At 50.3% G+C, this 27307-nt stretch overlaps 1 protein-coding gene across 1 annotated transcript in view; it reads left to right on the forward strand.

The window, feature by feature from the left end:
- The window catches only part of ANGPT4 (angiopoietin 4), a 39566-nt gene extending 12551 nt beyond the window's left edge, over window positions 1-27015 (forward strand). The window contains exons 2-9 of the mRNA XM_037811456.1: window positions 8715-8870; window positions 10516-10637; window positions 13344-13576; window positions 17063-17178; window positions 19955-20056; window positions 21482-21648; window positions 25589-25719; window positions 26558-27015. Of these exons, the coding sequence (XP_037667384.1) occupies window positions 8715-8870; window positions 10516-10637; window positions 13344-13576; window positions 17063-17178; window positions 19955-20056; window positions 21482-21648; window positions 25589-25719; window positions 26558-26718 (1188 nt within the window). The 3' untranslated portion in view covers window positions 26719-27015. The remainder of the gene's footprint in view (window positions 1-8714; window positions 8871-10515; window positions 10638-13343; window positions 13577-17062; window positions 17179-19954; window positions 20057-21481; window positions 21649-25588; window positions 25720-26557) is intronic.
- The last annotated feature ends 292 nt before the right edge of the window (window positions 27016-27307 follow it).

Here is a 27307-nt window from a genome sequence, read left to right on the forward strand (position 1 = left end):
CATTATCTCACAATTTCTGAGTCAGGGATTGGGGACTGCTTAACCGGGTAGTTCGAGCTTGGTTCATTCTCATGGTTGTACTCAGGTGTTGCCTGGGGCTGGAGGATCTGCCCCGAGGTGGCTCACTCTCTGGTGACTGGTGCTGGCTGGAGGCGGGAGTCTCCCCCCAGGGTTGCCTGAGGGTCCGCAGGATGTGGTGGCCGCCTACCCCCAGGGCAAGTGGTCCAAGAGAGGGCAAGGCAGAGCTGGACTGTAGCGGCCCAGCCATCGGAAGTCAGGCTCCATCACTTCCATGATACCTATCGGCCCGACTCAATGTGGGGGGACCATACGAGGGCTTGGATATCTGGAGATGGGGCTCTTTGAGGCCTTCTTGGGGGCTGGCTGCCCTCTGCAGCCCACCACAGCGGGGAAGGGCTTGTTCTTTGGAGCCCATGGGCTGAATTCAAATCCAGCCTCTGCCACTAGCAAGCCAGGTGACAGCCTCCTTCTTCCTCATCTGTAAAGTGGGGACACTGAGAGAACCAAGGCCTAAAAGCACTGTATTTGTAAGGCCCTCAGGGCCGTCTCCAGCACACAGTGATGCTTCTGAGATCTTCCTCTGGAGACTCCGGCTCTGGACAGAGTGTGGCCCTCTCTGCAGCAGGGACGAGGCAAAGGCCTGCTTTGCTCCTTGCTTGCAGTAGCTTGTGGCCTATATTCATTGCTGTAGAAAACTCATTTTGGTTAGAGTTTAGTAGGGAAAAAAAATTATAGTTTTATCCATCCAAGACTACAGATTCTCTGAACTCAAATCACAGGTTTTTCAGGGACATCAGTTAAGAAAACTTAGTTCGTGTATTGGTTTTTAAATAGTACATTAATTATACCTGTTTACATTCTCATTCTATTTTTAAAATCCAAACAATTTAGTAGAATGTAATGTCAAAAGAAAATAAATCCCTTCACCATCACTGCCCCCATTGTTCCCTGCCCCGGAAGCAAATCACCACGGTTAATGGTTTGTGTCTTCTCGGCCTTTATCTGTCTACACATAAAAAGACATCGTTTGGAGCTTTCTTGGGCTTACTCTGTATGTGATGTTCTGCATTTTGTTTTTGTTTTTTGCTTAACAATCTATAGGGGGCATCTTTTCAGATTAACACTAATGATTCCCGACCTCGTTCTTTTGCACTCTTGCATAGTAACCCATGACGCAGCCACACCGGAATTTAGAAGCCTACATGTATCAATTACTCAGTCATGCAACTGGCCCTTTATGTGACAGTCCCAAGAATCCTCCCTACAACCCGGGGAAGAGGAGCTGTGATTATCCCCATTTTACAGAAGAGGCTCAGACAGGTAGAGGCACCTGCCCAACCTCAATTCAAACCCAGGCACGTCAGACAGCTGTTTACAAATTGCTTTTCCCACTTGTGAACTACATCCACCATTCTCCACAGAAGAGACAAGCAGGGCATATCATTGCTACTGATCTACCTTTTGATCCCCAAATACACCCGATACGCTCCCACCTCAGGGCTTTGCACTTGCCTTTCCTTCCATGACTGTTCCTCCAGACTTTCCCACAGCTGGCTTCTGCTCATCCTCACAGCTCAGATGACCTCCTCCAGGGAGGCTTTACCTGCCACCTGGCTAAACCAGCCCCTGACCCGGCTCATTACCCTGCCTTATTTTCCTCATGGCATTCATCCCTATCAGAATCTGATATTTATTTAGTGGAAGTGTCCAGAATCAGGAAACTTGCCAGTTTTGTCCATTCCTGATTTCCTTATACCTAGGATAGGGACTGGCACATAGTAGGTGCTCAAGAAATAATTCCTGAATGAATTAGTGAATGAAACTCAGTGGAGGAGGGGATTAGTTTAAGGAAACATTAAGTATTACAGGACACATTTTTATGGGACATTTGATAGAACCTCTTGTGTTCATGAGTTTGTTTTTCATCAAGATATAATTCACACAGAATAAAACTCACCCTTTGAATGTACAGTTCCATGAGTTTTAACAAACATATACAGTTGTGTAACCCCCACACTCATGATATAGAAACTTACCATCACCCCAGAAAGCTCCCCTGTGTTCCTCGGCAATCAATCCCCACCCTTGCCTCCAGCCCCTGGCAACCACACTTCTGATTTCTGTCCTATATTTTTGTCTTCTCCAGAAAGTCATATAAATAGAATCCTGCATTTTGTAGGATCTTGAGTCTGGCTCATTTCACTTGGCATATTATATTTGAGATTCATCCATGTTACTGCACACACCAGTACTTTATCCCTTTTTAATGCTGAGTAAATTCCATTGGATGGGTGGATCACAGTTGTTTATCTGTTCACCAGTTAGTTCTTTTAATGTAAATTATGCAAGAGAAAAACAGGTCCGAGCAGATCTCCTTGGCTGCTGAGAACGCTTATCCACACTCATCTGTTGTCTGTCTGTCCAGAACATACCTCCTTCTCCAGCCCCAGCCAGTCAAAACTCCTCTCCTTTCCTTCAAGGACCTTTTCAAATGCCCTCTCTCTGACAAAGAGCAGAGCTTACTGTCCGCATGGCACAGATTTGTAAAATAAGGCTCAGGGCAATGCAGTGACTCTCCAAAGTCTCACAACTAGAGTGTAGCAGAGTCAGAACTCGAACCCACAGCAGAATTCAAACCCAGGGAAGGGGCAGTAGTCGAGGTCGGCCCGTTCCCCACCTCAGGCCTGAGAACTTGCCATCATAAGAGTGATGAGAAGGGACAGATCCAATCCTGGGGCGGGGGGTGGGGGTGGCTGGAGACCGGAAAATCCCATTCTGGGTTGTTTCCTCCTCTGGGATCCTTCCCTGCCCTTCCAGCTGGTGCCTGAGCCCTGGGCCAGACCTAATCCCCACCACACAGGCCACTGTCTTATTTCCCAGACATCAGCCCCAGGTTTAAACTGGGCCCATCTGGCCTGGATTTATCCCTCCCTGGACCCATGCTGGTGGGTGGGCTTGGCAAATTGGGTGATGGGCCCCAGCTGTGAGTGGCCTCTGCTCTGCCCACACACTTGGCAGCCACCGGGACAAAATTGGGGGACAAGCAGGGATACTTAGGGAGCTCTGACTACTCAAGAGGGCCCCAAGCCACCGTGAGACCCCCAGCCCAGCTCTGCAGACCTGGAGACCTGGAAAAGCCCCTCAGCATGCAGTCTTAGGATACAGCCTCTTAGGAGGTGACCTTGGGCAAGTTGTGGTCACTTTCAGGACCTCAGTTTGTCCATCTGCAAATGAGAGGCTTGGAGGAGATGCCTGTGAAGGTGTCACCTCAGGAATGAACTTGCTGTCTCATGGCCTAGAGTGGACTCTCCAGGCCTGGAAGTCTGCATTTTAAACCAGGTTCCAGGAGATTCATGACCCACAGACAAATCCAAGACGAGCTTCAGCATAGCTCTGCTAACCCTTATCCACCCTGGTGGGTCCCTGCCAGCCACACATTAGAATCTCCTGGGAGCTGATAGAGGAAGGCCCATCCCAAACTAAACCACAGAGCAGAGGGGGGAAGAGGGCATCAATATAAACTCCCTTGGGTGATTCTAAGCAGCAGCCAGGGTTGGAAACCACTAGCCTGTGGTTTCCTGTTTGTTTTTCTTGCTGCCCATTCCCCTACACCCCCCACCCCTACCCCCCAGCAGACAGGAAGCTCTTTTGGAGAAAGCACCATGTGCTCTGATTCCTCTTTCCCCGGAACCCCCTGAGGCCTCCTGGCACAAAGCAGGGCACATAGTGCTTATTTTTTATAACCAAACATTTCTGTAGTGCTTAGCATGAGTCAGCCACCATTCTAGTGTTTTATAAATAAAAATTCATTTAACCCTCATGAGGTAGATACTGGTATTATCATCAGTCAGTTTGGGGGTGGGACTGAGGCACAGAGAGGGCAAGGAACTTGCCTGAAATCACACAGCTACTAGGTGGAGGAGTCAGGATGCAAACCTGGGGACAGCGTGGCACAGAGGGGAGTGAAAGAGCCTTTACCTTACAAGGCAGGTCCCTCTTCTAATGTCACAGTCATGGTTCTGTGTCCCCACTAGACCAAGACCCCCTGAGGATAAAGATTTGGTTTGCCTTGTCCCTCACTGTATCTCGAGGGCACACAGTAGGCACTCAGTAAACACTGCTTGAGTTGAACTAAACTCTCTAAGCTCAGAAACAGTGGTTTAATTGCTTCCTGCCTCCACAGAGCCCCAGGAGCCTGTGGGTGGTAGATGTGCTCGGGAAGGTGGCCTCGAGTGAGGAGGAATCACTCATTTATCCGCTGGACCATGAGTGCGAAGAATCTGTTTGTCTCGAGCAAGACTTGAGGGCTTTGGTCTCTATAATAATAATATTTGTGATGGAAAGCAGAGGATGTTCATATGATTTACATCTTACAATGATAGTCCTGTCTGCTAAGTGGGGTTAGAGTGGGGAGGGCACCAGCAGGCAGCCCTGTGGAGATGAGGGTCAAGTGCAGCAGACAGATTTGAGAGGCGGGTTGGAATCACAGTGGGCAGAACTTGCCAGGGGATTGAGCACGATAGGCGGGAACAGAAGAATCATGAGTTCCATGACAGATGTTGTATGATTGAGCTGCTCATTGGATGCCCGTGAGGAGATGAGTGGGTGGGACAAGCAGTTAGGGAGAAGTCTGGGTGGGAGATGGAGACCTGGGCAGAGGGGCAATGTGAAAGTCCTAGGAGGGATTCTAGCACCTGGGGCACAGGCCCCAACGTGTTTGGGGTCCTAACCCTTTGGCTTCTGGTGATGCTTATGGGCACCTTCTCAGAATAATGCTTTTATATGCATAAAAAAAAGCATAAGAATACTGTGCTGGTTTGGATATATTATGTCCCCCAAAATGCCATTATCTTTGATGTAGTCTGTGTGGGCAGGAAACATATTGGTGTCGATCAGGTTGGAGACTTTTGATTGGATGTTTCCATGGAGATGTGATCACTCAACTGTGGGCGAGATCTTTCACTGGATAATTTCCATGGAGGTATGGCCCCGCCCATTCAGCATGGGCCCTGATTAGTTCACTGGAGCACTATATAAGCTCTGACAGAAGGGGCGAGCTTGCTACAGCCAAGAGGAACACTTGTGAAGAATGCACAGGAGCTGAGAGAGGAGCTGCAGCTTACAGAGACATTTTGGAGATGGCTTTTGAAAGCATTCTCTTGGTCCTGAAAGCTAAGAGAGGACAAACACCCCAAGAGCAAGTAAGAGTGACATTTTTGAGAAACTGCAGCCTAGAGAGGAACATCCTGAGAGAAAGCCATTTTGAAACTAGAACTCTGGAACAGATGCCAGCCACATGCCTTCCCAGCTAACAGAGATTTTCTGGATGCCAATAGCTTTTCTCCAATGAAGCTACCCGATTGTTGATGTCTTACCTTGGACACTTTATGGCCTTAAGATTGTAACCTTGTAACCAAATAAACCCCCTTTATAAAAGCCAATCCATCTCCGGTGTTTTGCAAAAAGGCAGCATTAGCAAACTGGAACAAATACCCAATAATACAGAAATGGAAATCGAAATATTACGAGTCAAATCTGCAATATAGTTGTAACATTAAAAACAAGATCCAGCCGTGGGTTTGATAATTTCTGTAATGCCTAAGTAATGATGAGTGAAAATAATATTTCAAGATGCTGTAACAACTGTGTTGTCATGAAGTCACAGATCTGCTTATACTGCTGTGGCTTGTGGCCTAAGTTTATAACAGAAGGAAACGCTTACTTTTAACCACAGGTTAGTGAACAAAAGATGCAATTTTTTACTCACCCAAGTTCTTGCTCCCCCTGAATTCTCTTCACAGATCCCACGGTCCTCTCCTAAGACCCCTGACCCAGGGAGAGACTACACAGGGAGATGAGGGCCCTCCCACTGGGTTGTGGGAGCCCCCAGCAGGTAGGGGTCAGGCGAAGCAGGAGTCAGAGAAGGGGTGTCCAGGGAGGTAGGCAGAAAGCCAGGAGAGGGTGGCACCCAGGAAGCGTTTCCAGAAGCAGGGAGTGGCCTTCTGGGCCAAGTGCTGCTGAGACTTTAGGAAAGATGACACAGTCATGTCCCTAGAGTTCGGAGTCCAGGAGGGTCCTGACGGCTGGTTGAAGAGTAAAGGGGAGTGTCGGGGCTGGGGCCAGGTGACTCAGGGGTGCACAGGAGGATCCAACTTTATGGGTCCTATTTTTCTTGGGAGTGGTAGATATGCAGCTTTTCATTAAGTTTTTCTTTGTATTATTCTTTATACATTTTTGTATATGTGCAATACACCCTAACAAAATTGTTGATGTTTAAAAAGAAAGTGGGGATGGAGGTGGGAAAGGGAGACAACTTGTTCAAGAGGCTTGTTGTTAAGGGGAGCAGAGGGATTGGGGGGGGGTGGGGGCCAAGGTTTTTAATGGTTGGTTTTCTGATTTTAAGATGGGAGCTGGTAGAGCACATTTGCAGGGGGCTGATGAAGCAGGGGAGGAAGGACGGAGCACAGGGACAGAGTCCTTGAGAAGCTGTGAGGTGCTTGTCTCTCTGGGCCCCTTTTCCTCTGTGATCTCTAAGCCAGTGGGTCTTGAGCTTGAACATGCCTCAGAGTCACCTGGAGGCTTGCTGAGCCATTCCAGGAAGAACTAACTCCAATCCTCTCAAACCTTCCCAAAGAATTGAAGAGGAGAAAACACTCTCGAACTCACCCTGTGAGGCCAGCATCACCCTAAAACAAAAGCCAGATAAGGATATCAAAAGAAAAGAAAATTACAACCAATATCCCTTATGAATATGGAAACAAACACCCTCAACAAAATACCAGCAAACTGAATCCAACAGCACATTAAAAGGTGACCAAGGTGTGTAATCCAAAGGCGAATTTATCCCAGGTATGCAAGGGTGGTTCAACATAAGAAAATCAATTGATGTAATACACCACATTAATAGAACAAAGGGAAAAAAAAATCATGATCATCTCCATTGATGCAGAAAATGCATTTGACAAAATCCAGCATCCCTTCTTGATAAAAATGCTTAGAAAACTACAAATAGAAGGGAACTTCCTCAACATGATAAAGGACATATCATCAGAAACCCACATCTAACATCAGACTCAACAACAATGAGAATGAAAGCTTTCTCTAAGATCAGGAATAAGACAAGGATGCCCATTGTCACCACTGTTATTAATTGTACTGGAAGTTCTACCCAGAGCTATAAAGCAAGGGAAAAAAAAAGGGGGGGGGGGCATCCAAATTGAAAAGGAAGAAGTAAAACTTTCCCTATTTGCAGAAGACATGATCCTATGCATAGAAAATCCTAAAACATCCACAACAAAACTACTAAAGGCAATAAAAGAATTCAGCAAAGTCGCGAGGTACAAGATCAATATGCAAATATCAGTAGTGTTTCTATATACTATCAATGAACAATCAAAGAGGAAATCAAGAAAAAAATTCCGTTTACAATAGCAATTAAACAAATCAAATGTCTAAGAATAAATTTAACCAAGGATGTAAAGGACTTATACACAAAAAAACTATAAAACATTACTGAAATAAATAAAAAAAGACCTAAATAATTGAAAGGACAGTCCATGTTCATGGATTGGAAGACTAAATATTGTTAAGATATCAAGTCTACCCAAAGCCATTTACAGATTCAGGGCAATCCCAACCAAAATTCCAATAGCCTTCTTAGCAGAAATGGAAAAGCCAATCATCACATTTATATGGATGGATAAGGGGCCACAAATAGCCAAAACCATCTTGAGAAAAAGAACAAAGTTGGAGGACTCATACTTCCCAATTTTAAAACTTATTACAAAGCTACAGCAATCAAGACAGCATGGTATTGGCACAAGGACACACATACAGACCATCGAAAGTTCAGAAATAAACCCTCACATCTATGGCTGACTTTTTACAAGAGTGCCAAGTATGCTCAATGGGGAAAGAATTGATGCTTCAACAAATGGTGCTGGGAAAACTATATATCTATATGCAAAAAAATGAAGGTGGACCCCTTCATCACACCGCATACAAAATTTAACTCAAAATAGATCAAAGACCTAAATATAAAAACCAAAACTATAAACCTCCTAGAAAATACATAGGGAAACTTCTTCAGGGCCTTGTGTGACTTTATCACTTACCTAAAAAGTCAGGGGAGATAAGTGGTGTGAAGAGACCCTAAATAACAGGAGGGAGTAAGCCTCACAGCTATCTGGGGGAAGAATGTTCCAGGCAGAGGAAATTATGTGCAAAGGCCCAGAGGTTGGCATGTGGTTGCTGTGTTGAAGGGTTGGCGTAGAGGCTGGTGCATCTGGATTGGAGTGAGCAAGGGAGAGCAGGAGGGGAAATCAGAGTGGCCCAGGAGGCCAGGTCAGGGAGGGACACACACCCTTGAGGAGGACCTGGCTGTTCCCATGAGTAAGACAGGAACCCTGGGAAAGTTTGGAGCAGAAGAGGGATGTGACTTGAATTCAATTTAACAGGATCCCTCTGGCTGCCGAGTGGAGGATGGACTGTGTGTGGGGCAAGGGTGGAGGCAGAGAGCCAGGGAGGAGGCTACCGGAAGATCCAGGCGGGAGGTGATGGGGATCTGGCCTGGCATGTTCCGTGGTAGGAAGGCCTCCCTGGTTGCATTACGCTCCTCCATGGAGATACGTGGAAGGGCCAGGCACCTTCCCCCAGCTCCCACCCCATGATCCCAGCCTACGGTCTCCCCGCAGCTAGAGAGGTACATCCAGATGAACTTGAGGTCGGAGCTGGCGCAGGCCCAGCAGTACATGGTCCAGAACCAGACGGCCACCATGCTCGAGCTGGGCACCAGCCTCCTGAACCAGACCACCGCCCAGACCCTCAAGCTGACCGACGTGGAGGCTCAGGTACTTGCGGGTGAGCGGTGGGCCGGTGGGTGGAAACCGAGGAAGCCTGCGGCTAGCCAGGCCAGCTCACGGCCCAGCTCTCAGCCCAGTTGTCTTGCCCTGACCGCTGTCCCTGGGTGAGGGAGGGCAGGGCCTCCTCTGGGCCTGTCATCCCTGTGCTCCCTACTTGATGGCCCTCCCAGTCATAAAACTCTCTCCCTCCAGGCCATGGGCTCCAGGTGGGCAGGCACTGGGTTTTCTGCCCAGTTTTCTGCTTCTGTAACTCCAGTGCCCAGCACAGCACCTGACAGAGAGTAGAGACTCAGTAAATTCCCATTTAATTAATGCAACACACCCCTTAGTCTTCTCTTTAGACAAAGCCATCTTCTGCTCCTGGCTCCCTCCATCCCCATCCACATGCCCCAACAGGGCACAGCACAAGGCCCCAGGCACAATGCCTTCCTTCACCCATTTCCAAACTATTTCCTGGGCACCCACTTGGTGCCTGGTCTGTGCTGGGCACGGGGGTGGGAGAAGGGACATGGGAGCACATAGTGTTCACGGTACATTGGAGAAGATGGGAAATTCCTCATTCATTAGATGGTAGTGGGCCGTGGGGCTCCGAGAAGAGCTGCCGGAGCAGGAGGGAGGGGAGGAACATGCAAATCAATGGGAAGGTAGGTTTGGATGGATAAAAAATGAATGACAAATGGGCCCATATTTACTGAAGCCCTGCCACGTGCCAGCCACTGTTCAAGACGCCCACTTCTGGTCTATAGCAGTAAAGACAACAGGCACAAATTCCTACCTCCATAGAGCTTTCTTTCTAATGGAGCACAAAGAAAATGTACAAGATAATGAAGTATATGTTAGATGGTGACAGTCCTAAAGAGAAAAACAGCATGGCAGAGAGACAGACAGGCAGTGTGTGCTGGGAGCAGCAGGAGGGCTTGGATTTCAGACAGCGAGGCCAGGAAGGTGAGATTGGAGCCAGGCATACTGCGAAAGAAAGTTCCAGGCAGGGAGAAGAGCCAGGGGCAAAAGCCCTGAGGTGGGGCCAGGCTGGCAGAGTCCAGGAATGCCAAGGGGGCTAGTGTGGCTGGAGTGAGCTGGGGGCAGTGGGGAGCAGATAGTGCCACAGAACCCTGCAGGCCCCGGTGAGGCCTGGGGCTTTTCGGCTGCATGGTTTGGAGGCCACAGGAGGGTTTGGAGCAGAGGGCAGACATTTTTAAATGCTGCCTCTGGCTGCTAAGTAGAGAATGGACTGTAGGTGGCAAGGGTGGGAGCAGGGAGGGCCAAGAGGAGGATGCTAGGTGATTGGGGCAGAGATGGAGTGGGGCTGGGAGCCAGGGACTGGGAGGAAGTGGCCCCTTTGGAAGATGGAGCTGCAGGACTTGTGGATGGATTGGGCATGGAGCCAGAATAGCAGGAGGAGTGGAGCTGCCATTTGCAGAGATGGAGAAGATGTGGGAAGAGCAAATTTAAGGAGCAGACCATATGCTCTGTTAGGCTTGAGTGAATGAATGAATGACCATGAACTAATGATCAGGAGGGAAAAAATAGGTCAGCAAGTTTCTGAAATGGTAGGCCCTGTGGGTAAGAGGATGGCTGCTTGGCTCCTTTCCGGGCTTACGTGGCCCCCCACTCCCTCCTGCTTGCCGGGCAGGTCCTGAACCAGACGTCCAGAATGGAGATCCAGCTGCTGCAGACCTCGCTGTCCACCAACAAGCTGGAGAAGCAGCTACTGCTGCAGGGCCATGAGCTCCACCAGCTGCAGGGCCTCAACAGGTGGGCACTGGCCTAGGGCCAGGACAGGGGATGGGGTTCAGGGCAGAGCTGGAGTTTGAGTCAAGGTTGGGACCGGGTTGGGGGTGGGATCCAGGGTGAGCCTCAGGGCTGAGCCAGGGCTGTGTCCGGGGTTAGGGCTGGGGGCTGAATTTGGGCTGGTGTCTGGGATGGGGGCTGCTGCCAGGACCAGGGGTCTGGATTAAGACTGGGGTGAGGGAACATTTTGGAGGCTGAGCTAGGACTGAAGCTAGAGCTGGGCCTAGGCCAGGGCTTGGCTGAGGACTAGGACCAGAGTTAGAGTCCAGGCTGAAGCTGAAGGCCAGGGTAGGCCCCGGGGTTGGGGGGAGACAGGCATTTTCCTGGGACTCAGGACATCTTTCTTTCTCCCTCTCTTCCTTCCTTCTTTCCTCCCTCCCTTCCTTCCTTCCTTCCTTCCTTTCTTCCTTCCTCTCTTTCTGCATGCATGCATGCCTTTATTCTGTAATTTTAACAGCTTTACTGAGATATCATTCACATATAATAGTATTCATCCTGTAAATTTTAGTTTGATTTAATAATTTGTAAATAAATAAATCTGCCACCTTCCACCATGTTCCCTATCCCAGAAACAACTATGATTACCAGTTTCTCGGCTGCACTATCAGAGATAATCTCTGCATTTATAAGCAAATATGCACAAGGGGAACACCCTTTATACTACAAAGAAAAAAAAATAGCTATGAGTATAGATGAGACAGATGATCTGACATCTGAAGCTGATTTCATCTCAGGTTTTGAGCTGAGTGGAGAAAAAATTGCCAAGCTCAGAGTTCTGGGAAGAGAACAAACCCACACACTGACTGAGCCACCGGCCTGTCAACAGGGTGAGATGTTGCTCAACTCATGCTGGGTCAGGGTGAGGCCATAAGGACAGCCAGCTCCCTCTCATCTGGGTGCAGTTAATGACAGTTTGTCCACCTTCTTATTCTTATCCCCCCACCTCAAGTTGGGGGAGGGCAAGGCTTGGGATGCTGTCAATCACTCAGCATTGGCACCAGGTGCCTAGAAATCCATGTGGCTAGAGGATTCCATCAGTAATCAGTAAGAGATTAGAGCCTGAGTGTGCCCAAACTCTCTTCCTTTGGCATAATTTGGGGTCCAGGAGAAATTCCTTCTGCTCTGGGGAATGGGGCAGCATAATCAGGCAGATAGTAAAACATCTCCCACCCGTCTCTTTTCCTTATCCACCCACCCATCCACACCAGAGGTGACTACCGTTACTTGTTTCCTGTGTGCCCTTCCATTCATTCAGCCAACAATTATTTTTTGAGCTCTTACCATGTGCCAGGCACTATTTCAGACACTAGAGATACAGAAGTGAACAAACAGACAAAAACCCCTATCTTCACAGAGCAGCTGATATCCCTAGCTGATATTCCACAGTTTCTTAGGCATATGCAAACAAATATGAATAGGTAAGCATATTCCATTTTTATTCTTTTTAAACTCAAATATAGCACACTACTCTTCTGACCCTTGTTGTTTTTCAGTTATTTTGGACATGATTCTATAACTCCCTGTGAGGACCTGCCCATTCTTTTCTCCAGCCATATGGCATTCCACTGAACAGCTGGCCCAAAATTTATTTCCCCAGTCTCCAATTAATGGATATTGAGGTCATTTCCAGTCTTTTACTAATCCATCCAAGGACATGATGAATAACATTTACATCTATCATTTCACACATGTGTGAGTAAACCTGTAAGAGAAAATGTCTAGAAACGGAAGAGATGAGTCAAAAGCATCTTTCTTTTTTACAACACTTCTTTGTTTTTTTAACCCACTACAAAAGTGCCCCATGTTTATTATAACATCATCAGACAACAGAGATCTATATAAAAAAAGGTGATCGTGTCCCCTCCACCTCCTCCCCTCTCCCTCCTCTCCATCTCCATCCACCCAAACCCGCTCTGCAGAAGTAACAGTGCTTAGCCAGTTTTCTTTCACATTCTCAGTAACACAGGGCTCAACTTGGACTTGCTGTGTCTTTCCATGCCTTTTTCTATACATTTACCTGTATCACTCTGTATTTACATAAATGTCTGTTCTCTCTCTCTCTCACTCTCTCTCTCCTTCTCTGTCATCTTCACAGGCATGGAGTTAGACTAGGGGCACTGATGGGCCTGGAACATTTTACCTGGAGTCAGGTCATCTTCCCAATTCCCAATATATGAGCTCTGCCTCCTTCTTCATGGCTCAAAACATTTTCAGTGAGGCCAAAGCAGAACAGACTCAGCCAGTCCAGCTGCTGGGAATCCAGGCCGTTTCCACCTGTCCCTCTTACAGGCAACACCCCAGCCAGCACTCTTGCGCATGCTCCCTGGAGGTCATAGCCTAAAAGTGGGCTGCTGGGTCAAAGGGCGTGCGTGTTTGGGGTTTGGTAGCGGCTATCTGTCCCTCCTTTCCACGTCTCTTCCCTCGACTGGACCCGAAGTCATTTCACTCTTTTCTTTCCCGTCACTCTATGCCAAGTATAGAGGTACCTACCTCAGTGGGCATGGACCGCTGAGCTGTGTGACCCGGGGCAAGCGGTTCTACCTCTCTGAGCCACAGCGCTCAGTGGTACGGCGGAGTCGCCGCGGGCTCAGGGGAAAGCGCGCGGTGGCGGGATGGCGGCCTGACCAGCCCTCTCACGCCGGCTCACGCCGAGGCGCCCCCACCCCGCAGCGCGCTGGAGACGCGGGTGCAGGCGCTGGAGACGCAGCAGCAGGCCGAGCTGGCCAACCTCCGCGGCGAGAAGGAGCAGCTGCGGCGCCTGCTGGGCCGCCAGAGCGGCGCCCTCGCGGGCCTCGAGCGCAGCCTGCGCGCCGCCAGCAGCAACTCCAGCCTCCTGCAGCGTCAGCAGCGCGAGCTGCTCGAGTCGGTGCAGCGCCTGGTGCACGTCGTGGCCCAGGGTCCGGGTGAGCGAGCCGGGCGTGCCTGGGGGCTGGGGGGTGGTGCTGGAGAGCCAGACCCTGTTTACCCTCCGCGTTAATCACAGGAAAGGCCTCAGCCTTCTCCAGCCTCCGTCTTCCCATCTGTGAAATAGGAACAATAACATGAGCATAATGGTGACAACAGTCCTGAGAGGAGCCAATCCAGACTGTCCCCTGACTCTTTGGGTGACCTTGGGCCTGCTGTGTCCCTCACTGTGTGTTTAATGGAGGTGGTGGCAGTAAGGATGATACCAGCCCAGACTGACAAATTTGGGTACAAGGAGCCACCTTCCAACCCTTCTTGTCTGGGCTTATCTCTACCCCTCCTTGGGCCTCAGTTTCCCTTTCTATGTAATGGGAACATTGGACTCCTTATTCCCCAAGGGCTTCTCCCACTCTAAGGCCCCTGTCCCTAGACCCAGAGGGCCAAGCAGAGGTGAAGAGTCATCTCTGGCCCCAGCTCCTAAAAAGGGGGAACAAAGCCTGTGCCTGCTCTCCAGACCTCACTGACCCCTTCTGATGGGACCCACTTGGGATGGCCAACAAGCACCTATCGGGCACCCACTGGGTGCCATGTCCATTTCTAGGAACTGGGAACGGGACAGTCACAGCCCCTGTCCCTTGCAAAATGCCCAACCCCCTGTCTGTGGGTCTTGGGGGACAGGAGAAGGAAATGCGTATTTGTGGAGTGCCTGCTATGGGTTGGCTGTGTACTCTGCTAGAAGTGTTCCTGAAGTTTCCAGGCCATGGAAGGCTGTGCTGAGGGGAGGAGGCTTTGACCTGAGGGCAATGAGGAGCCAAGGAAGGTTTTGAACAGGGTGGGACTGCGTTTAAGGAAGTTCACTGTGGAATGAAACCGAGACTGGCTTGGTGAGAGAGGAAGGTTTCCCACTGCTCCTGGCTCTCCCTAGGGAAAGTCTGGAAAACCTTTAAGGTGCAAAAGAATCAAGCAATAGTGACCGAATCCCAGGCATTGAGGCAGTCGGGGATTTAGGGGCAGAGGATCCTGCCTTGGCTCTAAGTCAGGCAGGTCCTGCTGGGTTGGGGTTTGAAGCCCGAGGAAGCCGAGGGCAGACAGAGAGGTGGATGCCTTCCAAACCACGAGATGTGGAGTGACCCGAACCCATTATGGGCTTGTGGAAAGCCCTGGCAGTGAGGCTGCCTAAACGAATCCGTGTGTGGGTTTCTTATGGTTCCGCCCAGAGCACCCACCCTGGGCCCTGGGCCTCTCCCCACAGGCTCACCACCAACCCAGTCTCCAGCTGGGGCCTGACGTCCACTCTCCAGGCCGAGTGGGAGGTGGTGTCGGGCACCTCACCTTGGGCACCTTTTGCCCAAGCGCCCTGTTCTCCTGCCCCACTTGCCACTAGGAAGGACACCAGGGAGTTCTGCTTTTCCCCCTTGTCAAGACAGAGTAACCAAAGAAGGAGAAGGCCAGGCATCCTTAAAGCCTAGCAGGATATGAGCACCCCCTTTCTGCATGGCTTTCTCCCCAGGCAGGTGGGGACTGGGGACCGGTAGAGAGGAGTCAAGTCTCCAACTAGCAGGGACTTTGGTCCAGACAAGGTTGGAAGGACAGGGACACAGGTGGGGAAGACCTAACCCCTGCACAGGACAGGAAGCAGCATTTGTTAACTTGGACTGTGTGCCTGGCCTCACACAGGCTCAGCTGTGGAGCCTAAGGAGAGGTGTGTGGTAGGAAGGCTTTGCAGTCAGACTGACCAGAGTTCAAGTCCTGCTCCTTCACTTACTAGCACTGACTTTGCACAAGTCATTTAACTTCTCAGAGCCTCAATTTTCCTTATCCATAAAATGGGAATGATAAAGGAACCAGTCTCACGGAGTTCTTTTGAAGATCAGATGGTTTCTTGCATGTGAAGGGGATCTGCACCATATCTAGGGCCAAAAGGAGGCAAGGCAGGTACAAATTACCAGCTCAGAGGTTCAGAGAAGCCCAACTGTGTTGCATGTCAATACCAGTCCATCCTTTCTCTTATGCACCCCCATACTAATTTACCTGGCTCCAAAATCTCCCTGTCAGTCCCTGGCACCTAGGAAACACTACACTAGGAAATAGTGGGTATTTTGTTTTTATTATTATTATCATTGTTATCACTATTTTGTTGACTAAGGGAGGAAAACAACAGGGCACAGAGTCTTGGAAAGTGTGGCTGGAAATCTGAGACCAAATCCCAGACCTGCCTGTACCCCGCTCCTAGCCTGGGGCCTCCCCCCTCCCACCTCTGGGCCAGCACCTACCCATACTTGGCTGGACTGTTATTCTATGGACTGGGGGCAGCAGGAAGGGCTGACAAGTAGGGCCGTGGAGATGCTTATGCTTGGGCTGGGCTGGTTTGGAGCCTCGGTTACCCCATTGGTAACATTAGAATAACAGGCTTCTTCCTATGGGACCCTGAGCTGCAAGATTCAGGTGTGGAGGCAACACTGGAAGCTCCGCATCCCCAGTAGCTCCCTAGTTCCTCATTGGTGTTGTTTGTCCAGAGAGTTTGGATTTGGGTAGACTCATGGCCCAGATCCCTCACTGAATCCCACTAAAGGGACCAGAGAGATTTTAAACCACTGCAGTTTATTTGTCATCAGTCATTTGAGGACCTCCCCCCCCCAGGACCTTGGTGGGTTTCAGCCATTACATTAACATTCTACTCATCTCATGTGGTGCCAAGAACACGGTCTCCTTAAGGCCTTGGTCAGCTCCCAGGGAGGGAGGAAGGGGGTGGCCCCCCCCCAGGCCTCAGGGAGATCCAGCTGGAGGGGGTGCTGTGGAGAGAAACCCAGGCCTCCCACCCAAGGGAATGCCAAGGACAAATCCCCCATGAGATCTGGAGAGAGGGAAGGTTCTGTCCCACCTGGCCATGTGCCCTTGGGCAGTCACCTTGCTCTTGGGCCTCAGTTTCCTCATATGTGAAGTGGGGAAGTACCCCACTGGAGTTTGGGCCCCAATTACTCTCTCCCCAAAGACCTGAGCTGTCTCCCATCTGGCCCCCTGCTTGGGGTCTCCTCGCCTCCAGTCCCCTCTCCACATTCTGGCCAGCGGGAACTTCCTCACACAGAAGGTCTGGACTCTCATTCTGGTGTTCAAGACTGACCTGGCCCCTGCTGGACTCTTGGCCTTGCTGTGAGTCATCTCCCCCACCCACCCCTGCCCCGGCCTCAGCCTCAGTTCCCCTCCCTGCACCCTGCTTTCTGCACACACCAGGACCTCCCCCACCTTGGAGCCTTTGCATGTGCTGTTCCCTCTGCCTGGAATACCTTTCCCTTCTCCAAATGGCCAACTCCTGCTCATTGTTCAGGTCCTTGCTCAGTGGAAGGAAGCCTACGCAGGTCTGATTCATCTCTGTCTTCAGCACCTCCCAGCTCAGAACCTGGCACAGAGCAGGCAGGAGTGTCTGCCTGGCCCCTTCCTCTCTTCCTAACTCCTCTCCAACGGCCTTCTGCTTTGTCCCACTGCAGCCTCTGGGAAGGCGGCTGAGCAGGTGTTCCAGGACTGTGCAGAGATCCAGCGCTTTGGGGCCAATGTCAGCGGCATCTACACCATCCGCGTGGCCAATGTGACAGAGCCCAGGAAGGTTAGGGGGCTCCTGGGGAGCTGAACCATGAGAGGGTGCTGAGCCAAAGGCTCTCTAGTCAAAGACACCCCCCCCCCATCAGCTTCAGGCCTTGCCCAACACCTGAATACCTGAGAAAGTAGGGGTGGCCCCTGCCTTCCCCACCCAGTCAAGAGTCAGATCGTGGGGTTAAGCAGAAGTTCCAGAGTTGGAAGTACATGTTTGCTTCTCCAAAGATAGGTTTAGATGGAATCGCAGGAAATAGTTCTGTGTTGGTTAAGGTGATGCTAGCTGACATAACAAATAAGCTATGAAATTCCAGGGGCTCAATGCAAAAAAAGTTTATTTCTAGTTCACATTTAGTCCAGTTGAAGGTGGGAGTGGGGGCTCAGCTCCACATGGGAAATTAGGAACCAGGGCTGATGGACACTCCACCAACTTCAGTGAGTAACTCCCAAGGTTGCCCTGAGCTTGGAGGAATTGTCATCAGATGGGGGGTAGGGAGAGGGAAATATGGAGGGTCAAGACGGCGGTTTTTTGGTCCAGGCCTAGAAACAAAAGCATATGGGGAACAACCTAAATTCCTTTTCAATTTCCTTTCAACCCTTCTGATTATATCAAGACAAGCTCAGTTTGTTTATAGATGGTCTTTAATGTACACATTTGCTTCTCACGCATATTTTCTTTTAAAATACATCTTTACTTAAGTATTTAAGTAAAAATATAGGAAACCATTTTTTTAATTAAATTCGGTTTTATTGAAATATATTCACATACCATACAATCATCCATGGTATATAATCAATGGTTCACAGTATCATCATATAGTTATGCATTCATCACCATAATCTATTTCTGAACATTCTCCTTACATCAGAAAGAATCAGAATAAGAATAAAAAATAAAAGTAAAAAAGAACACCCAAATCGTCCCCCCATCCTATTTTTTATTTAGTTTTTGTCCCCATTTTTCTACTCATCCATCCATACACTAGATAAAGGGAGTGTGATCCACAAGGTTTTCACACTCACACTGTCACCCCTTGTAATCTACATTGTTATACAGTCGTCTTCAGGAGTCCAGACTACTAGGTTGGAGTTTGATACTTTCAGGTATTTACTTCTAGCTATTCTAATACATTAAAACCAAAGAGGCATTATCTATACAGTGCATAAGAATGTCCACCAGAGTGACCTCTCGACTGCATTTGAAATCTCTCAGCCACTGAAACTTTATTTTGTTTCATTTTGCATCCCCCTTTTTGGTCAAGAAGATGTTCTCAATCCCACAATGCTGGGTCCAGATTCACCCCTGGGAATCATATCCTGCGTTGCCAGGGAGATTTACATCCCTGGGAGTCAGGTCCCACGTAGTGGGGAGGGCAGTGACTTCACCTGCTGAGGTGGCTTAGCTAGAGAGAGAGAGGGCCACATCTGAGCAACAAAGAGGTACTCAAGGGGAGACTCTTAGGCACAATTATATGCAAGTTTAGCCTCTCCTTTGCAGTAACGAGCTTCATAAGGGCAAGTAGGACACCATTTTTTAACGTAAATATGCTGTTAAATTAAGTAAAGTCAGCCATGGTGGAATGCAGGAAGATGTGAATGAATGAAATTTGGGGAACACTGAGAGAGTCAAGAGCTGGGCTAGGAGACAGGAGACCTGGGCTCAAGCCTCAGCTTTGCTTTTGACTTAATATTGGCCTTGAGCCAGGTCCTTCCCATCTTTTGGCCTCAGTTTCCCTTCCTGCATCCTCTACTACCCCACAGGAGATGCCACTCATCTTCTTTCCCACACTGGGCTTTTCCCATCTCAGAGCCTCTGCACCTGGTCTTCCCTCCATAGGAAATGCCATCCCCACTCATCTCTACCTGGCAGACATCATCATCCAAGGTCCTGTTCCAAGGTCATCTCCTCTGGGGAGACTTCCAGGATTGCTCATAACTCCCTCTTGGGGGCTTTCTCTGTAACTGCCCAAATGTTTATGATGGTGTCTGTCTGCCCTGTCATAGCCCCCTCCAGACCGAGCCAGCCCGCAAGGTTGATTCGTCTCTGACTCGTGTAGTACAAGGCCAGACGCCAAGTGTTGCTCATTGAACTTGTACTAAGCATCCAGAAAAATAATGTGTGAACAAAGGTTAGGCTGAAAGATAATTGCAATGGATAGTAAACTCTTTGAAAGAAATGGATGTGTTTTATCCATATCAGTATCCCCACTGTCTTGAAAAGAGCCTGACACATTAAAAAAAAAAAAAAAGAGCATTGATGCTCAGAAAATATCTGTCCATTGACAGTAGCAGTAGCACTTCCTGAGTCTACACTGTGTGCTGAGCACTTTACACCCAGCAACGTTTCATCCTTACAGCAACCCTGCAGTGATAGCAAGCAAAGGACCCCCATGTACAAAGGCCTAATATATGCTAGCCATGTTCTAAGCACTTTGCATGACTCACCTCATTTAATCCTCACAAGAAACCCAGTTTGTAGATGAGAAACTGAGGCACAAAGAGGTTAAGACATTAACATCCCCATTTTACAAACGAGGAAACAAAGGCTCTGAGGGGACATCACCTGCTCACTGCTGAGAGTTTAGAAAACTAACCCTAACCCTTTTGTAAAACTGGTGAGAGTGGGCAAGGGTAGGGGGATTTGAACCTGCATCTCTCTGATGCCCTTGACCGCCAGCTCACCTGCTACTCTGTGAGGCTCTGTCAGCCAGTCACACTTGGGCCAGCCCAGACCTGGCTGCCAGCTGCCTCCAAGGGCTTCCAACTCCCCACCCACACATTCTCTCCAGGTGTTCTGTGACATGGAGACCAGTGGAGGCGGGTGGACCCTCATCCAGCGCCGTGAAAATGGCAGTGTGAGTTTCCAGCGGAACTGGAAGGATTACAAACAGGTAACCCTGCTGCCCAGGGGAGGGACTTTTCAACCCTGAAACCTAGAGAGGGATGGGGTGGGGGGTTGTGGGCAGGGAACTGGTTTGCCCTCAGCCCTTCCTGGAAACAACCAGCCCACCTAAAGCCTGCCACCCCCAAACAGGCTTGCCCAGTGGACATTCACATCTAGGACTCCATCCCCTGAAATTGAACTCTCATTGTGAAAGTCCTCACATATGTCCTAAGAATGAAATTTTAACTTTATTTATTTTTCTTAATTTTTAGAAAAGGTAGTGCATACACATTGCTAGGAAAATTTTAGAAGAATACAAAAGAGGGTGTGGCAAAAAGTAAATCTCCCCTACGCATCCATGACTGAATTCATTAAATAAATTTCCTGGTCTTTGCACAGATTTGCAGGAGAGATTCTTTATTGCTGGCTCAAAGACATGCACATATTATAAGTTGAGAAATAATGCCCTATTGCCTTCCCATTTTTAAAATTAAATTTTGCATGAAGCATTTTTTAAGCTGCCTTAAAAGCCTTTAACATTTTCAAAAGGAAAAGAAATAGAGAAAGAAACCCAAAAAGAAATACAGCAATAGTATTGCGTGTCAGTTGCTTGATACTTAAAAGCAAGCAATTGTTGTGTATTGCTTGCTTGATACTTAAATATAAATACCAAAATTAAACTGTGAGTGTTCTTGAGCCAGTTAGGTTTAAACAATCATTTAAATGGCAGAAAAGAAATAGTGTACTCAGATGTAGAAACACACAAGAGTCCTGAATGTTTGTTCATCAGCGGTAGAGAATGACTTAAAATGGGGAGTGGGGGGGTTAGATGTAGCCCTGTCCTTGGTGCTGAATTATTCTGGCTGAGGGCAATGGATTCTCATCACCCTGGGACACTGGTAGCTCCTATGGACAGTCATGGCACTTTTAGCTTTTCATTTCTACATTGCTGGAAATTTTGCAGTGACTGCCCTCTCACTAAACAAAGTTTGCTTTACCATTTATATAGCTGATTGAAATTTCTTTTCATTTAATATTTTATTGAAGTTTAATATAGATGCAGGTAAGTGCACAAATCTTAAGGGTACGGCTCAGTGAACTTTAACTTATATATTTACTCATGTGACCACCACATAGATCTAGAGATTCCGTACGTCCAGCACCCCAGAAGCCCAGCTTTGTCCCCTCTCAGTTGATACTCCCCCAAAGGTAATTGATACTCAGACTTCTATCGCCATAGATGATTAGTTTTGCCCTTTTTTTTCACATTTACAAAAGTCTTAGTCTTTTTTCTCTAGGAGGTGGGGAGCTCCCACCCCAGGCCTGTGCGCACTGAACCATGGCCCTGGAGCCTGGCCCAGCCCAGCTCCTCAGTCGGGGGTGTAGACTCCCTCCCCAGTACGCACCCATCCCCTTCCTCCCCTCCCTGTAGGGCTTCGGGGACCCAGCCGGGGAGCACTGGCTGGGCAATGAGGTGGTGCACCAGCTCACCAGCGGGGCAGCCTACTCTCTGCGTGTGGAGCTGCAGGACTGGGAAGGCAACGAGGCCTACGCCCAGTATGAGCGTTTCCAGCTGGGCAGTGAGGGGCAGCTGTACAGGTAGGCTCAGGTCCCAGGCTGGGAGGAGGCTGCAGGTGGGTTGGTGGGTGGGTTGGCAAGTGGGTTGGTGGGCAGGATGGGATCTCTGGGCTAGTGGCTACAGAGTCAGTCCCTGGGCGTCTCCTCTTCCTACCATCTGTCCCCAATTTGGGTGCACGTCATGGGATCTGGAAGTGGCCGGTTAGCGCTCAGCATGTCCTGGTCACTGGGTGGGGTGGAGAGAATGTCACTGACGCCACCATCCCAGGAGCAGGAAGGGGCCTTCCAAGGTCGGGCACCCCAACTCAGTCAGTTTATAGAGGACTACAGTGGGGAGGCAACTTGCCCAGCCTGTCCTATACCCTGGGGCAAGGCAGAGAGGCCCACGGGCTGGGAATCAGGAGACCTGGGCTCACTTTGTGATTTGGGGCAAATCGAGGTTTTAGCTTCTCTGAGCCTCTGCTTCTTCAATGGCAGGATGGGTTTAAATGTGAGAATATTGTAAAATCATCACGGTTTTCCAACTCCTCATCACCCTGGTTCTTGGTGTGTTTAGGGAAAGGAATGAGCATTTGTTGAACATCTGTTATGTTCCAGGCCCATTGCTCTACTTATTCCTCCCAACACTTTGAAGTAGGCATAATAATGAGGAAACTGAGGCTCCAGAGCTTAAGTCCCCTGCCCAAAGTTACAAGTTAGGTAGAGTCTGGATTTGAACTCAGATCCCTGCTTCCAAACCCCATGTGTTTCCACTACATGATGTTGCCTGTCTGAGAAACTCAAGGATCTTGAAGATAACTCTGGGTCCTGGCTGTCTTTGAACCAGCACAGAATTGGATTCATAGACTCACATTCATGGGGTTGCAAAGGACTTTACATGTCATCTGGTTCTTTATATGATGCTATTATCCCCTCCATAGCTAGAGGGATCATCCAGCCTTGCTTGCCTCCACTGATGGGATGGTCACTTTCTCCCAAGGAACCTGTCCTCCTCTGTTTTATGTCACATTCCCCCTTTGGGGGCTTCTCAGTGATATGCCCGCATTCCCTTCCCTTCTTATTAAATGCCCCTGTCTCCTCGAGCAGCGTTGTTCTGACATCCCTCCTTAGGGGACCCACTCCAATCTGATAATACCCCCCTGAAAGTGCAAGGTCCAGAACTGAATAAAGGATCCTGGGTCTGGGGTAGGCAGGGCTGAGCTGGAGGCTCCTCTTCACCTCACAGCCTCCTGTTTAAGCCACTGACCACCAAAGCTAAGGCTTAAGTCCCGACTCCATCCCTCTCTCCCTGGGTGACCCTCAACAAGTCCCTCCACCTTCTCTTCTGTAAAATGGGTGCCCCACGTGTGCCTACCTCATTCAGGGCTTTGTGAGGCTTGAGTGACACATAAAACATTAACACAGTGCCTGGCATGTAGTAAATGCTCAGCAATATAATTGCCATCCCCAAAGCAGCCCCTCACACCCTTGGCTGGCCCACTCTGCAGGAGCAGGGACTAGGCCCATTTTGTTCACTGCTGTTCCCAGCCCCAGTGCCTGGTACATGGTGAGCTCATAAGAGGAAGCTGGCAGAGCCTCCAGAGTCTTTCCTACACACATAGCAGTTAAAACCTCATCTCCCCAACCCAATTCTTGGGCAGCAACTTCCAGGACTCCAAGCCCAGGATCTGTCATTTTTTCTTGGAGAGGAAATATCAGTAGAAGCATCTCATTGCACTAAAGAACACAGGTCCTGGAGCCGGATGGCCTGGGTCTGAATCCTGAATCCACCATATTGGCTTTGTGGCCTTACACAAATTACTTAATCTTTCTGTGCCTCAGTTTCTTCATCTGTAAAATATCATGTCTCTGTCATGATTGAGTTAATCTGTGGTAGGGCACCTAAACATAGTGTTAAATAAAAGTTGGAGATATATAAACATAATTTAAAGACAGAAATACAATCTTTCTGCATCTATGTGTGTATCTACTATTTATGTCCATCTATACAAATGTCTCTATGTGTGTTAAGTTCAGAACATCTTGCCACATGGCCATACATGAGTCTGATGTGCTGCCTCTGGCTTTTTATCTGAGCCACAGAGCACTCCCTGCCCATGGCTCCAGACTATTATGTCCAGGCCTCAAAGGGCTCATATTTTCTTGACTCTCATCAAGTCATAAATAATAATAATGGTACTTTCAACACTTGTCCTGGGCCAGGCATGGAACAGGGCTGGTCATTTGGGGAAGAATCAGACCTGGGCCTCACCTCCTGAAGTTGTTCACAGTCCAGTGTGGTGTGTGTATCTGGGGTGGGCATGTCCACAGGCCCCCAGGGAGACAGGAGTTGCTTATGGGGAAAGCACAGGGGGCATGGGAGCCAGAGGAGATGCTTGTGCAATCAGAAAGAGCTCCCTGGAGGAGGTGGTGCCTGCAATGGGTAGGCATTCTCCAGGAAAAGAGAGGATAGGAAGGACATCCAGGCAGAGGGGATGTTCTGAGAAAATGCAGAAAGAGTTGTCATCCAACTGAGCCACAGATACTCCAAACCTAACTGGGCCCTTGAGGGGAGTCCTCAAGGAGAAGCAAGGGCCATATGGGTGGGTGGGCCAGCCTTCCCATCCCCACCCCAGGAAGCCTCTGGGCAGGTGTGCCCCAGTGCAAGGGGTTTTGCAGCACCTGTCATCAGAGCCCAGGGTGGTACCTTTAAGGGCATAGCCAGGGCTTCCCAGCTGGACAGTGCCACTGGGACCCTGAGGGCCATGCTCCTGCCTCACCAAACAGAGCCCCCGAGGCTATGGGTGGGAGGTGTAGGGGCTGAGCCAGGCCATGTGCCCAGGCCCCTCATTCTCTCTGGATCCCACTGGTAGGCACCTCCAAGGCCCTGTGCTGGGGGAACCAGAGCAGCCCCGAGCTGCCCTGGCCACATTTGACATCTGCTAGCCTCCGCCCAGTAGGAACTTCTTCACTACTCCCAAAGGGGAGCAGCTGCCCCTTCCCTCCTGCAAGCTCCCAACACTGCCTCCAGCCAGACTCAGTGGAGGCCTGTGCCAGCCATGTGCCGAGGGCCGGGACACAGGGATAAAAAACAACAAACACGAGTCGTGCTCTGCCCTCTTTACATGCTGAAGTCATCGAATCACAACAGCCAAACGAGGTCATCGCTGTTACTATTACAAGGTCACCCTGCTAGTGAGGGGCAAAGCTGGGACTTGAATCCAGGTGTTCTGTCCCCAGAGCTCATGGCCATAGTCACAGCACAAGCCTGAGTATGCCCACCAGGGCCTCACAGCCAGCCTGAGGAAGAAGCCTTCCTTGCTGGCTGCAGATGTCAGGGTGGCAGGCTGGGGGCACCCAGGGGTGCAGATCCAGGTGGGCTGGCATGGTCAGGGAAGGCTTCCTGGAGGCGGTGGGTAGATGTGGGGAGGTGCAACGGGGTTGGACTTGCAGGAGGGTCAGTCAGGAAACAAAATGCACACAGGCTCCCAAGTCAGGCCACATTAGGTTGGCATCTGGTTCTGACTCTCTTTCATCCTGAGACCTTGGGCAGTTTCCTTTGACTCTTGGGATCTCAGTTTTCTCATCCTATGTAAAATGGAATAATAGTGTGCAAGGATTAAGTGAGAATGAGTTAACCCACACAAAACATTTTGAACAATGCCTGGCCTGTAGTGGGCACTCAAAAACGATTAGTCCTTGCCCTGGACATTGTCATGATCATTTCAGTCCTCTCCAAGGCTCAGGTTCAGTGAGACAAAGGAGGCCAGGAGGCGAGCAGGTGTGTGTGTCGGGGGAGGGGAGTGTCACCAGGAAGGGAAGCAGCTCAAGATCTCAGACTGGTGCTTCCCATCCCAGAGCCATGGGGTTGAGACTCAGCCTGGAACAAAGTCTTCTGGGAAGGCTCTGCATCAACCCCCGGGGCCCAGTTCCATCCTGACTCTGGGCCCCTCTCCCCTCACCACCTCCGGGTGGCCTCCAGGCTTTCCCTGAGTGGGTACAGCGGCTCGGCAGGGCGCCAGAGCAGCCTGGTCCTGCAGGGCACCAACTTCAGCACCCGCGATGCCGACAATGACAACTGTCTCTGCAAGTGCGCCCAGATGCTGTCCGGAGGTGGGTGCGAGGTGGAGCCTCACCCATCCACAGGCTCACCTGGTCGGGCCCACCAATACCTTCCTGCCCCGGGACCTGGAGGTCTCCTCCAGGCTCTCACCAACTCCTAATGCTGGCACCGCCTCAGAGAACAAGTTCTGGGGAGGCACTATGCCCGATCGGCCCCCTCCCCAGGCCAAGCAGGACCCAGATGGAGGAGACCTGGGCAGGGAGAGGCGGAGAATCAGCCCCCACCAACTCTGGACCAGGCGGTGGTCCGAGAGTGGGGGGTGGGGGTGAACGAGAGCCAGAGCCAGAGCCAGAGCGGGAGGGACAGAGGGAAGCAGAGAGACCAAGACTGACAGGGAGACAAAGAGGGGTGAAGGCAGAACTGCACGGGGACTGCAAGCCCAGGGGAGGAGATGGAAAGTGGGGAGACAGAGAGATAGACCCCAAGTGGGAGAGAAGAGACCCAGAGGGAGACAGTGAAACAGAGACATACAGAGACTGTCAAAGAGAGATACAGAGAGATTGGAGGCCAGTGTATAAGGCTCAGAGAGTGACAGAGGGCTGGAGGATGGGCTAGATGGAGTCTGCACAAGGGAGGGAGAGACAATGGACAGTGCGGGAGGGAGGTGGAGACACAGAGGGGTGGGGGAGAAGGCGAGGAGAGGCCCAGGGCTCCCTCCGCTGGTCCCAGGCTGAGCAGAGGGTCCGGGAGCCGCACCCACCCACCCCCTGCCCGCTCCTCTCCAGCCCCCTCCCCAGCAAATGACTTCCCTGATTAGTCTTTGTCCTCTTTGGGGTGACTGGCTGGGCCCCCACCTCCCCAAAGCCTCTCCCCTCCTCCTCCCTCCAGGCTGGTGGTTTGACGCCTGCGGCCTCTCAAACCTCAACGGCATCTACTACCCGGCCCGCCACCACGTGCGCAAGCTCAACGGCATCCGCTGGCACTACTTCCAGGGCCCCAGCTACTCGCTGCGGGCCACCCGCATGATGGTCCGACCCGCGGGTGTCTAACGAGCAGCCGCGCCCAGAGGCGGGACTGCAGCGGAGGAGCCCGACTTGGTAACCACGGACCGCCTGGGCCAAAACGCAGGACACAGTGCCAGGGTCTTGTCCTGGACACCGGGGCCTCCTGAGCCAGCCCTCCGTGCCCCAAAAGTCCAGAAGAGCCACCTGTTCCCCTCAAGTTGTGACATGGTGGGTGTGGGGGGGTGTCCCTGCCTCAGCGGTACCCCTCACCCCCTTCCATCCTGTCTCCTGCAAGGACCCCCGGCCAGCTTGAGGATCACAATATCCTGAATGAGCTGAGAAGACTTGACTTGGTTCCTCAAAGGACTACATGATTCATTTCAGGCAGCTGGGAAAATACTTGCAGGCAGGAAGCCAGTCAGATGGAGGTGCAGAGTCTGCCCTGCGGTTGCTGGGGAGGCCGTCTCCTGTTCCAAGTCTGAAGTGAGCTTTCCCAGCTTTCCTTGCAAGACTGAATGGGCTGTAACCACCCTCTGATGGGAATCAGAATTCTCCCATCCCCCTGCCATCCGTTGACCTCAGTGTCGGGAGCTCATACCTGATCTCTCAAGGGCTTGAGGAGATCTAGGAGGGC

Source organism: Choloepus didactylus, chromosome 19 (assembly GCF_015220235.1).
Source record: "Choloepus didactylus isolate mChoDid1 chromosome 19, mChoDid1.pri, whole genome shotgun sequence".
NCBI classification, from domain to species: domain Eukaryota; kingdom Metazoa; phylum Chordata; class Mammalia; order Pilosa; family Megalonychidae; genus Choloepus; species Choloepus didactylus.